General features: G+C 34.7%; 2 protein-coding genes across 4 annotated transcripts; both read right to left on the reverse strand.

Moving 5' to 3' along the window:
* Positions 1-1,152: 1,152 nt before the first annotated feature.
* On the reverse strand, positions 1,153-4,658 carry LOC137816510 (NAC domain-containing protein 71). 2 transcript variants are annotated; one of them, XR_011081818.1, is made up of 4 exons: positions 3,914-4,653; positions 3,352-3,627; positions 1,593-1,926; positions 1,153-1,506 (listed from the first exon to the last, which is right to left on the reverse strand). XR_011081818.1 is itself a non-coding variant. In XM_068619675.1 (3 exons), the coding sequence occupies exons 1-3, from the start codon at positions 4,355-4,357 to the stop codon at positions 1,804-1,806; spliced, it is 843 nt and encodes a 280-aa protein (XP_068475776.1). In that variant the 5' UTR covers positions 4,358-4,658; the 3' UTR covers positions 1,153-1,803. The 2 variants fall into 2 exon arrangements, 1 of the variants encoding a protein (XP_068475776.1); XM_068619675.1 differs by having other exon boundaries at positions 1,153-1,926; positions 3,914-4,658.
* Positions 4,659-7,390: 2,732 nt separating this feature from the next.
* LOC137816511 (polyadenylate-binding protein 2) lies at positions 7,391-12,202 on the reverse strand. Of its 2 annotated transcripts, none has more exons than XM_068619677.2 (9): positions 11,674-12,202; positions 11,453-11,571; positions 10,144-10,800; positions 9,969-10,046; positions 9,802-9,891; positions 8,696-8,818; positions 8,264-8,440; positions 7,963-8,163; positions 7,391-7,862 (listed from the first exon to the last, which is right to left on the reverse strand). In XM_068619677.2, the coding sequence occupies exons 1-9, from the start codon at positions 11,927-11,929 to the stop codon at positions 7,623-7,625; spliced, it is 1,941 nt and encodes a 646-aa protein (XP_068475778.1). In that variant the 5' UTR covers positions 11,930-12,202; the 3' UTR covers positions 7,391-7,622. The 2 variants fall into 2 exon arrangements, with proteins under 2 accessions (XP_068475778.1, XP_068475777.1); XM_068619676.2 differs by having other exon boundaries at positions 8,696-8,833.
* Between the last annotated feature and the right edge of the window lie 1,026 nt (positions 12,203-13,228).

Consider the following 13,228-nt stretch of genomic DNA (forward strand, 5'->3'; position numbering starts at 1 on the left):
AGTTACTTCTGCATAGGTGGTGCCAAACTTGACAGGCGCACGCAACGCCCTATGCTTTGGGTAAAAGAAAGAATAACTGCTGCAAAATATAATTCCTCGGTCCAACACTCAAAGTATGCCCAATTTTGTTGACATCTTCACTGAAGCTCAACGATATGTGTTTAAATTTTTAAATAGCATCATATTTACGGAGGAATGGGTCTCAGGAATCATGAACTTTCTGAAATCTTTGTATGAGACTTGAAGTTAAAGGGTAGCACACAATTCACATCGCAAACCAAATACTATGAGCTTCCAGTATTTTAAATGCAAATAAAAGCACAACAGATATAACCTACACTTTTCCTATGTCGATACAGCTAACAGAACACTCTTTACATTTACAATATAGAGTATTCTTTGTCATTGGATAAATTTTACGTCAGACCCACTCAAAAGAGTCATGATTTTTAACTGGGACCGTATTAAATTCACTGAACGTGCATTGATCTCGCACACAATAATGTCAGACACAGCAGAAAACAACATTCAATAGATAAATGATCATTGGTTCTTAGTTTTTGGAACTTTTTTCATGGCAAATAGAAATCAAGTACAATTTAAACCGATTCAGATGCCTTTTAAGTGCCAAGCTCAAACTTTTAGCCAAAAGAAGGGAATACAACTGGATTTCAAAAACAGAAGTAACACCACACAAGTTGCGATAAAATCAGTTACATAAAATACAAATGAAAATGCAGTAAACAAGTGCAAATCCTCCCCCAAATACACTAACGTAATTTGATACCACTAGTGGCAGACCCACACAAAAAGGCACAGACATCATTGTTATTTACAGAAACTACACAGATCCAATTGTCAAAAACCACCATATATATGCCATAGTACCAGATTGCAGCGTACCAATCTGAATAAAGTCTCTATAAATACTTATAAAAGAAGAAGAAAAATAAAATAAAATATGAAATAGGTTTCTTCATAATAGCTTATACATAAGCTAATTTATAAAACTTTTTTCATATTAACTTCTATGATAGCTGTTTTTCAATTAATGTGTAAACTAATTTTAGTTTTATAGAAAAACTTATAGAGAAATTTATCTAGACATAAAAACCCTGAAAATCATAAAATTAGTCAGCTTAACCACAGAAGTAAATAGAAGATCAAGGCAATTCATAACTATCATTATGCTGTAACACTTACAATTTGGAGTTCATCGGATTTGCCTCTTGAACAAGATAGGAAAAATAAAGTACCACAGAGAGTTACGAATAGGCCCTGCTACTAAGGTGTAGATAGGAAATTCTGATGGTCCCAGGAATGCTAATATAATTTAAATATGAACGGGTCGTTCATTCAAGGTAGCAATGAAAGCATGAGGTACGGTGAAGTTGCTCATGGCATACTAGTGTAAATTGCATAATCCAATTACCAATACCAATATCTAACTCTAACTCTATCGCTCTGGAGCCAATTGCCTTTCAGTAGTAGGCAGAGGAAAAAAATCTGCATGCCCAAAACAAAGAAGATCCGCTGAATATTTCCTCAAGTAGGGCTCAAGAGTGTAACATACAAAGATCTAAAGTAACTACCTTAACATGCGAAGAGATCATTCCATGACATTTGCCGCAATCCCCTCTGACCGTATGTTTCTTCATTTGAGTCGAACAACAGCTAATCAGTATCATAAACCTGTCTCTCCTTTAGCTGAGACAGTTATCCATTCCGAATACAATTGTTTCAGGTGACAAATACTCCTGATAGCTGGATTAGAATTCACATTATCTCTTAAAACCAACCAATTCATACAATATCATTCAATTCTATGAAATCCTCCTCTAGAATGGAAAGCATATGTTGATGAGATGTCACGGCTTCAATGAACAATCCACTGCCAGAGGGAAGTCCAGAAAGTCTTTCCTGAACCTGATAACCACAATAGCAAACAAAAGAATTTAATACTATAGAAAAATTCTTTTCTCCACTATGAAAAGAAAAAAGGTACAAGGGAGAATATGCTAAAACATGAACAAATGAATAAATAAATAGGACAAGTTTTAAGCAATGATGGAATAACAAGCAATAGCGTCAACTAGTCAATTGGCACATGCAGAGCTTTCTGTTAACCAGTACATGCGTTCTCCACCTTCAGAGGAGTAGATAACTCCACTTTTACATAAACTTAAATGAAACAAAATACACATACGTATTTCGAGTATCCAAGAGCATAGTGACACATTTGTAGTTTTAGGGACATGCCGTGATAAAAGAATTAAAAATTTAAGATGTTACCTCTAACAGAAAAAGTTATGTTGATGGCAAAATATGCATGCAAATGCCATCTAAACCATCACATGAATGAGTTGAAAATTTTCCAATTTTTCTTTAAAAAAATAGTATTTGCAATGCAACAAATATTTTGAGTGACTCCCTATACTGATACCCTAATTCTGACTACACTTTTCAGGCCACTGCTGATGTTTGCGACTGACAACTGCAAAATAAAAATAATTCAAATGACTGCAATGCAAATGACTACCAACACTCAAAGCCTTCCAATAGAAAGTCATACATAGTGCTCATTATGGAGATCATACATCCACTAAAGATATAACAAATTATAGTATATAAATGGGCGCAAAACTCATCTTATAAGTGAGTTGTATAGAGTTGAGTTAGACCTAAATCCACTTTCTAAGATGGTATTAGAGTCTATTTAACAAAATTTATTGAAAACTATTGTGTTGAAAATCTTATATCAACTAGAGATACGATCAAATTATGGTATATGAGTGAGTATAAACCTCATCTCATAAGTCATCTGTAATATTGATTCACGCCTAAATCTACTTTCTAAGATGCACGGTAACAAAAATGAAACACAAATAAGCCCAAACAATAACTTCTTACCGAGGTACTATTTAACGTTGAGACATAACACATATTAATACAAAGTGCAATGGTTCAATCCTGTTCTATAAAAAAGAAAAAGTTCCACTCTTTGTAATCATGTTTTGATATATTTTTACAATATGCCAAAAACTAAATAAACATAAACGCAGCCCTATAGATACTCTAGGTGTTGTTCTCTAACCATAATTGAAGTTTAACGTCCGTAAAATATTAGTTTGCATAAAAACTTCAGTAAAGGTCAACAACTGAGCTAAGACTCCAATCTCTGATTAGATAACAATGCCAACACCACCTAAGAAACTGTATTGAAGTTCTTCACTGAAATAGAACCATATGTTACGTTCTTATGTGACATTCTAACATGTACGGTAAGCTTCCTAAGTCATGCAATTTGCGAAAGCACAGGACAACTTATCAAATCAGAGTTAGATTTCTCACCGGTTGACTTCCCTGAGCAACTGAAACAGGTGCAGCATGATCATGTTCACCACCACACCTAATTGGATTCTCAGCAGCTTCAGTCTCTCTATTAACAAAGCCATCATCACGCACCTGAACTTCATCAACATCACCTCCCACGCATCCATCATGCTGAACACCAACGTGACGCACCGCCACAGCGGCACTCTCTTCAGCACAACAACTGCGACCAATTTCCGACGGACTATTCTTATGATGAAGCTTATTCACCACACGACAGAGCACGAGCGAAGCCTGCACTCACAAAAATCAAAATCGTTACATCAATCAATAGCTCGTTTGGACTCACCTCAGATGATCCAAAACCACAATGGAGTATCAGTATAACTTGAATTTAGGTAAATAAGCACATACTGAATTTTAAACTGAGAATTTGTTAGATGTTCTAAATTTATAGAGCTGAAATAATTAAAATGCAAGCATAAATCTAATCACATTAAAATCAATTTCAATTGCTCATCCAAAAGCACACTAACTATTTGAGGAACTGGTGTGATTTGAATCAATCGTGAATCCGTACCAGAATTTGGTCAACCAACGCGTACTCGTACAAAATCCAATCCGTTCTGGTAGCGTTTTTCAGCGAATTCCCGACGTAGAAAACGAAACGCGACCTGGTGCCTAAAACAGCGTTTCCAATCCCACCGTTATCGCGAATTTCCCGAACCCTTCCCTTCCGGAGCCAGAACCCGCTTTTGACCTTTCTGGTTCCGCGTTTGGTCTCTTTAACAGTGTAACAGAACCAATGCTTCTTCCTCCCTCGGTAACCGTACGGAAAGCACGCAGCGTCCGGTAATTCGAAGGGGTCGTGATCGTACAGGTTCAGTTCCTTGATCAAATCAGAACCGTTGAACCCCCCCGCCCGGTTCTCGTTCTTCTTGGTTAAGTAATAGCGGATGAGAACCTCTTCGGACGGGTAGAACCGGTAACCAGGAGGTAGTGCATCGTTCGGTTGGTCTTCCATTAATCATAAGAATGAGATTGAGATTGAGAGTGTTAGGGTTTAAGGAGGATTTATGAAATGGGAGAAAGAACGAAGAGAAAGAGAGTGAGTGTGGTTTTGTAGAGAGATTCAGAATGAATCGTGTTATGCAAGCTTTTTTATCACTCTCTCGCCGGTTACTGTCAGTGTGGGACATGGCGCAAGTTCATTGGCTGTGACGACGCCATTTTTGTTGTCCACGGTGGAGCGGGGTGATGGTATCATTATTCGCAGCAGCCTCATATCAGTGGCGCAACCATCATGCGTCGTGTGACTGCGGAGCACGTGGTCAACGACTTCCGGGTTTTTTCTCTGTTTTCACCGCGGGGAGGAATCTGCTGCAGCCTGGTCATGCAGGTGTAGATTAATAGCCAATGATGCGTTGGCACGTGTCATATGTACGGATAATGCCACTTTTTCTGCGACACTGCTTAGCATTTTGCGCTACGTTGCCGCGTTGCATGCGTGTCCGTATCAACGCATATTCTCTTCATTAAGTCTGAGAGTTTTAACAGTTAATGATTTATAATTAATGTTAATTATATATTAGCTGTATTATAAAAAGTCGTTAACTTATATGTTGACCGGAATTACCAACCCAATTTCACCGGGTATTCGAATAAAATCTGTTTACTCATTACACAAGAAAAAAAATAATTCAAAACTCTTAATTATCAAATTTTTACAGGGATTTTTTTATATGTCCGTTGTTAAAGTTGAACAATATTAATTTTTTTTTTCAATTATATCCTTTATTTAATTAGTTTAGATATGTATATTTATTGTGATATAGAAATGAAAAATTATACAATTAGGATATTTCATAATTATTTTATTAGTAGAAAAAATCATGATTTTTAACAGAAAACCTAAAAGTAATAGTGAAAGTTTTTATATTTTTAATATTTTTTGTATTTGAAGTTTTTAGTTTACATTTTCTATTAGGATTAAGGTTTAAACATGTTTTTTTATTAATTGTCCATATTTATAATAAAAAATCTAAATTGCACTGTTAACGTGAAAAATCCAATGTTTAATTGAAATTATATTAAATTCTTGTGAGTGATTTATTTTTTGGGTACATTTTAGGCAATAGGTTTGTTATTTAAGCAACTCATTCAAGGAATGCAATTTCGTGTTACTTATTTTGAAGGGTGAGAAAGATTAACTAATGTTGCTTAAATTTAAGAAACTCACCATGTAAGTCTCAACGTTGAAAATGTAATATACAAGTTGATTATTTTATTTTGTTAAAATAAAATAAAAAGTTGGTTAATTTAATTAATTATATTATTTTCCAAACTATTTAACTATCTTTAACATTATTGGACTAAATTTTTTTTTTATTTCACTTAATTGCTTTTTACCTAAATAATTAATGTTAGAGAGAATAATAGTGGTGCAGTTTTTATTTTTAAAACTGAATTCTTTAATAGGCATAAGAGAAATAATAAAAATATAAAAAAATAGAAAATAGTCTTATAAAATATAACAAGAAAATTACACATAAGGTGCTCAAGCTGGAAAGCAGTTTGTTTAAATACTTGTGTATTAACCTGTATATTAATTAAAAATAAATTGTATTTTAAAATAAATTTTTCTAAAACATCCTTGGAAGTTGATGCTAAAATTAAAAGAGTTATGAAATGAATTATCTTAATTAATTAGAAGGCATTTTCATGGTGATATTAATAAATAGAATAAAAAATATTAAAAAATATATATTTGTGTCCAAATTTTTGTTGTTGGTTATTAGAAGGAGAATGATACATTAATGTTTTGGGCTTTTTAGGAGTTTAACTTTATCTTTTTGTTAAGAACATTTTGGATACCTTGATTTGAGTATTCACATACATAACCAATGAAAATTAAAGCAATAAATTATTAATGAAGAAAGAAATTAAGATCAGTAAAAAGATTTGAACGAAGTATGTTTATTAATGTTATAAGTAATTTAAAAGATATCAGTGGTATCAACTAAATTAATTAATTTCTTAAAAGATATTAGAAAATTATTTTTTTAAGAAAATAAATAAACAAAAAATGTAAGAGTATATCAATAGGATTAAGGTAAGAAGGACACAATAAAATATTTATTGCTTCATTTTTAACTCTTGCAACAAGAATACCAACAATATAATTACAATTAAATTAAAATAGTCAACACATACTCCTTTTTTTTATTAGTGCAGTATTTAAATTATTATTAAAGTTGAAAAATAAAACTATTTACCTAATAATCCATTAGATGAAGTTTTAAATATTTTTTATCAATAAATTAAATATAAGTTGCAAATTCATTTGTTAAAAAATTATTTCAATAATGCATTTCAATATATGAATAACTACATTCAACTGCCAAAAAATGAAACCATATTTTTTTTTATATAAACTAGTTTAATTCTAAAGTTGAAAAAAACTCTGATAGTTTAGAAAAAAATATTTTAATAGCCTCAAGAGATTCAGTTAATTTTCTAGTATAAAATTATAGTTTTTGCTTATTATTTGTTCATTATTTAATTCTTAACGCTTTTAGAACTTACAATTCTTCTATTATATAGGTATAGGTATGGAATAAAAATGAAGAAAGAATTTTAAATAAATTGCTACTTTTCAGTTATTTATACTCTATAGCTTTCGTTTTCACCACATATCATTGAAAAGTTTGAATTAAAAAATAGTTTTACCACAAATAAAAATAGCAAATAAATTCACAGTTCCTTTGCCTATGAAACATTGAAGAAAGGTGAATACTAAACTTAGGTTCTCTAAAAGTTGTAGTTACTAACTAAATTAAAATCACCCTCAAGGCATTTAAAACCAAGAATAACAATCAATCGAAGAACTCCAACTACAATAACATTGGATTCATTTTCAAGTTTCAAAAGTCAAAAAATTACTTTAAATTCTTTTTAATACAAAAATTGTCCTTGTGTTATTAGTTTTAATTCCACGTTTCGACGAAGACAAATGGCTCAAAAAGAATTAAAAGGAGTAAAGAAATTCAGAAAACAATTTAATGCAAACGACAAAAAATACCAGAAATGCATAAACTAATAAATCCAACAAGTTATGCTACTCCTAGCAATCCAGAAACGAAAAGAAAACTGAAAGCAAAAGTACCGGAGAAAACGACAAGCTTCCTTAGTACTGGCTAGAACAAAATATCTAAGACCTCAAAATAAAGAGGGGGGTTTAGGGAAAGCAAAAACTCAAGTGCAGATTCCTGTAAAAAGAGCGAAGGAATCTAAGACACGAGATTGTCATTGAGAGAGAGAGAGGCAAGTTGATCAGCAGGGTTGGTTTGCTGTTGAGCAACATTTCTCAGTACATCCATGGCTTCAGCAACTTTGGCCTTCAGAGCATCCGGTGACTCAATCAGATGAAGGACTTCAGGCTGATCCATCTCCAAAAGCATGCCAGTGACCTTTGCTGCTGCGTCATGTTCCAGCTGATCCACAAGCGGGTATAAAGCTTCACCCAGCATCTACAAAAATATTCATGATAAAAATTTAGAACAACATTACAACAGAATAATAGATCTAAGGTTATGTTATCATCGAAGAATAGCATGAAACATATCTTACAGTCCTCTGCTGTTCAGGTGGAGCATTGGCAAGGGCAGTAGCCAAAGCTTGAATAGGCATTGGCTGTCCCACAGAATCACGGATTGGGAGACCCCCCATGTCATAGGGGACTGACATCATCCCACCAGCTACACCTTGAAGTGGGACATCTTGCATGTTGCGGCCAGGAGGGTAACGATAGACTCGTCCCCTTGGAAGCATCTAAAGGACAAATTAAGAGAACTCATCATCATGCATACAGATAAGGTAAGAAAATAAAATAGAAAACATGCCAAAAGCATGCCATTGTGTGAGAGCAGACCTGCTGCTGCATCATTGGCAACGGCTGTTGAGGTTGTTGCACAGGACCTGCTCCACGGCGACCGCCTGGACGCTGCCCTTGTTGCCCCTGCTGAACCAGAGGAACAAAGAAGCTAGGCATTGGACCACCACCGGGCCTCATTCCAGGAACTAGTTGCTGCTGGTAACCAAATCCAGCCTGCATTTATATTTGGAGGGATGGTTACAGTTATTTCTCAGTCTAAATTGATCAAACTAGCCTAAATGTCAAATTATATCCATGGCAAGATGATAAGTAGTATATGTGGTATAACTAGAACAAAGAAAAATACCTTCACCCAGATAACTGAGATATTACATAAAAGTAATACTTGATCCAACATATATGAAGACATTTTCTAATGCATTACACAACTAAAGTAGAAATTATGGATGTAAAAAAGGCAACAATTACTTGGGGTGGAATCATGGTGGGGGGTCCTTGCCCATACATAAATTGTTGTCCTATACCAGGAGCACCAGGAGGATAGAGAGGCATTCGGGGTGCCACAGATGGCGTAATTGCAACAGGCCTCATCTGTGAAAATTGTGCCTGCATGAAATCAGTAATCATAGTGAAAAAATAAAATTAAAATTCATTCCCATTAATATTATAATTTGCAGAACATACAGCAATTCTAATTATAGTTGCTAATATTGATATACAGTAATTTTTATGAATTTATGCATTGCTGTATAAGCTATGAAAGATCGATTTGTACGTGTTAAAAACTCATAAGAAAAGACAAGACTTAAAATAATGACACAGGATCAAAATGTAAAAGAGAAGTATAACTTAAAATTTAAATGTTAACAGATAAAAGCAAGATATTTCAACAAAATACAATCACAAAGAGAGAAATAGAGAACAGAAAAGGAATAATCCAAATTTAGAAGCGCAGCATTGAAACAGATGTACAGTTTTAAGGGTGGCACATTAGAGTAAATTTAATAAAAGGGTACATGATTGTTAAAGAAAATGTAACACTTAAAAATATAATTGAACATAACTTTTTTTTTTCTATAGCAGAGACATTGTTTATTCCAAGCCTTGGCAGTTATTCTAACATCTAAACCAAAACCAGCTGACTATAAGGACTGGGAATTGTCAAGAAAATAACCGACAATCGGGAATTTGTGTTACACTTAAGTGAAAGTGGAAAAATACACTCAAGATCAGCACAGACACCACTGAGGGGTAGTACCTCAACCAGTAAATGGGATTTGATGGCTCCTTCTCTCACTTAACCTTGGCACCTAAAGCCTGCCTCTAAACACTATCAACCACACAATAATATATTGAAAAAATAGTTTCAAGTTCCTATTCACATGTTTTTTCCTATGGGCAGGAGAATTATGGTAACCAAATTAGGTTTATTTATTAAATAAAAGAAGAAAAAAAGAACACAAAAGCATACTCAGATATGTATCCTTTTCATCAACAAAAATATAAGAATTTCAGTGCTAAAATTTCATCGGTGCACTTGGGAAGAAAAAAACAAACTTCAGACACAATGTTACCTGTAACCTTGCTCTTCTCTCTTCTTTTCTCTGTGCCAGGGCAACATACAGAGGTTTTCCAGCAATCATTTTACCATTCATCTCAGCAAGCTACAAGTAACAAAACATGTATTAGAAAATAATATTAGCATACAAAGTATACTAAATGTATGGGGTTGGGTACTAACAGCACGAGATGCCTCTTCAGGAGTTGAAAATGCAACAAATCCCGATCCTCTACTAATTCCGTTTGGGTCACGCATTACCTAGAAAAAGATTAAATAACAAGCAATGTTCAAGTCTGCGACCAATACAGATGATCTGACCATAAAAAACATCAGCAAAGGAATCACATTTACACACCTTGTACGAAGATATTGTACCATACTCAGCAAACATATCTCTAAGATTTTCATCACTGAGCGTATCATCCAAGTTCTTGAGATACAAGTTCACACCCTGAAATTTGTCAGCAGCTTCCTTTATACTCTGCTCAAATCTTCCTTTCAATTCAAGTTCACGCTCAGATTTTTTCTGGGCTTTTCCAACATACCACTCCTTCTCATCAAATTTCTTCCCATTAAGCCCCTCAACAGCTTTGGCAGCATCGTCTGGGTTTTCAAAATTGACGAAACCAAAACACTTAGATTTACCATCCGCATCTCTCATTACTACAGCACTAGTAATGGTACCATATTCTCCAAAAACTTTCTTCAACTCTTCATCTGTGGTTGAATCTGATAGGTTTTTCACATAGACATTATTGAATTTTGTCTTACTGAGAGCATTATCTCTATCCTGCTTTCGCAGGAAATGTCCTACATAGACCTGCTTATCATTGATCAGCATGCCATTTAACTTGTCTATAGCATTCTGTGCAGCCTCTTCATTGTCAAATTGAACAAAACCATAACCTTTAGACAGGCCAGAAGCATCTGTTGCTATTTTGCAAGAAAGAATGTGTCCAAAAGAAGAAAAAGTATCATGTAAGGCCTTGTGGTCAATAGCCTTATCCAAATTCTGCACAACCAATATCAACACGTCAAGATACATCAACACAAAATAACTTCAATGCCCAGCCAATAGTCACAATAAACTAGGCAAATAAAAAACTTAAGGTCTGTTTGGTAAAAGAAAACAACTATTTTCACTTCGAATTACAAAAACGCCATGCTGTCTTCACATAATCTCCTAGTTAGTATATGCAACACAGCTAAAGCATCTTATTAATGCTTTGTAATTTCATTATTTGCTTACACAAGGCAAATTGAAAAACACTCCATCAAATATAAACAAACGGCTCCGTAATCATTGAACTAGTCCTATTTAAGCTACGAATTATAATCAAAGAGGCTTAACCAATATCAATCATTACTCTTAAGCAATTAAACGAAAGCGGTGTTTAAAAAAACATTTGAGACAATAGAAATACCAAAATCTAATGATTATTTCTTTTCCAATAAATGATTTAGTGTTCCAAGTACCAAAAGGGCTAATATTAGCCGAACGTCTAAAACACCTCTAAGTATTAACACTTCACTCCAGCTAATTAATTACAAATTCAGTAAATGTAAGAACTAATTGCAAACATTAACAAATTCTAAAAGACTAACTCCACAGAGTAAGTCGCGAAACGACGCTGTCACTGCAAAACCATTTTTTATCAACATACCTTGATAAAAATATTCGCAGTGCCACTCTTCCGAATACTAGGATCCCGATGAGAATACATGATCCTAATAGATTTGTTGTTCAGTGGAGTGAAATTCAGCACATCCAATGCCCTCGCCGCTGAGGATTCCAAACAGAAAACCAGATAAACAACCACAACTTTCATTTCCAACACAAAAGCATAAGAAAAATGAAAAATTAAGAGAATGTGAGGAAACGAACCATCCTGAGGGTTACTGTAATTGACATAACCGTAACCGAGTGAACGACGAGTGGTCAGGTCCCTGCAGACGCGAACAGAAACGACTTGCCCGACCTGGTTGAACAGATCGTAGAGCTGCGAGTCGTTGACATTCTGGTCAAGATCGCCGACGTACAGCGAGGTCGTCACGAACTGGTTCGCGTTGGGCGCCGGAGCGACGCCATTTGGAGGAGCCGAGACTGGACTCTGGTGCTGCTGTGCCTGAATCTGCGCCATCTCACAAACAGGCAGAATGGATACACGAAAAAAACTGATAGAAAACTAAACCCTAACCGCTTCGGAAAATTTTTTTGGAATAGTTTTTTTCGTAATTCGCTTTGCTTCTTCTTCTTCTTCCGTGTAAGTAAGTGATAGGGATAAAAGATAGTGATAGGGTCGCCGGAGACAAGAACGGTGGTTGTTGACGGCGGAGAAACTGAAAAAAATATTATTTTTGGTTTTTTAGGTTTTTTTCAGTTTTAGGGGGGAGGGCAGAAGGGGCTGCACCGCACGTCAGGCATGTAAGGGTTGGGCTTATATAGTGTGAAAGGGAAACCCTAGTTTAATCCGTGGGTCAAAAGGATGTTATGGGCTCGCACGTGCGAGAGGGCCCAGTCAGAGATTGTTGCGATTCTTCTCGCGGAACAATAGGGCCATGTGTGTGGACTTTGCCTGCCCCTTTATTCTTGTCGTTTTAGGTTTTGTTTTGAACAAACGTTCGACTCGGTAACGGTTGTTCGTGTGCTAGGTCAAATGTGTGAGTGCATGACATGGGCTCTCACGTGTGAAACACATCACACACAACAATAAGTTTTCCATGTTACAATTGGGCCATCTTCATGAGATCTTACCTCACTTGGCCACAACACACTAATGAAAAATGTTCATTTTGTATTTAATGATTTAAAAAAATTGTTTTTCAAATATTTATATCCATAAATCAAATCACAAAATTTTGAATATGCAAGTCTATTACTAATATGTCACTTCTTCGTGATCCAGAAACTTATCTGGACAACATAAATAACCTTTCGGATGTCAAGATCCGTAAGCAAACATAAATAAGTTTTGGATATTGATCTTCAACACCATTTACAACACACCATTCTAAATATGAAAATCCAAAAACTCATAACTCACTTCTGAATATGATCATCCGAAAGCTTAAATGAAGTACGAAAATGATCTTCCAGATATCGAAATCCAAAGTATATAACAATCACTTCCAGATTTCTACATCCGTAAGAAAAATGAAGTTAAGGGCAATGTTGGATTTCAAATTTTGTGTTAGATAGATACATGTCTTAAATGATATGGTGTAGGGAGAAATTGCCTTATATGGGCCACAAACCTTGTTTTTGGGCTTTCTTAAGAGTACATGGCCTAATGACAAGAAAACTTGAATAAAAAGACAAAAAAAGTTACTCCATAAAGAACAATGAATGATTATATGCATTTACTTCCTTTTACCAATTTCATTACTGTTTTGATATCCCTTAATATTTATTCGAGAGTCAAAGTGATTATATAAATGCT

Source organism: Phaseolus vulgaris, chromosome 1 (assembly GCF_051622355.1).
Source record: "Phaseolus vulgaris cultivar YP4 chromosome 1, ASM5162235v1, whole genome shotgun sequence".
Classification (NCBI taxonomy): Eukaryota; Viridiplantae; Streptophyta; class Magnoliopsida; order Fabales; family Fabaceae; genus Phaseolus; species Phaseolus vulgaris.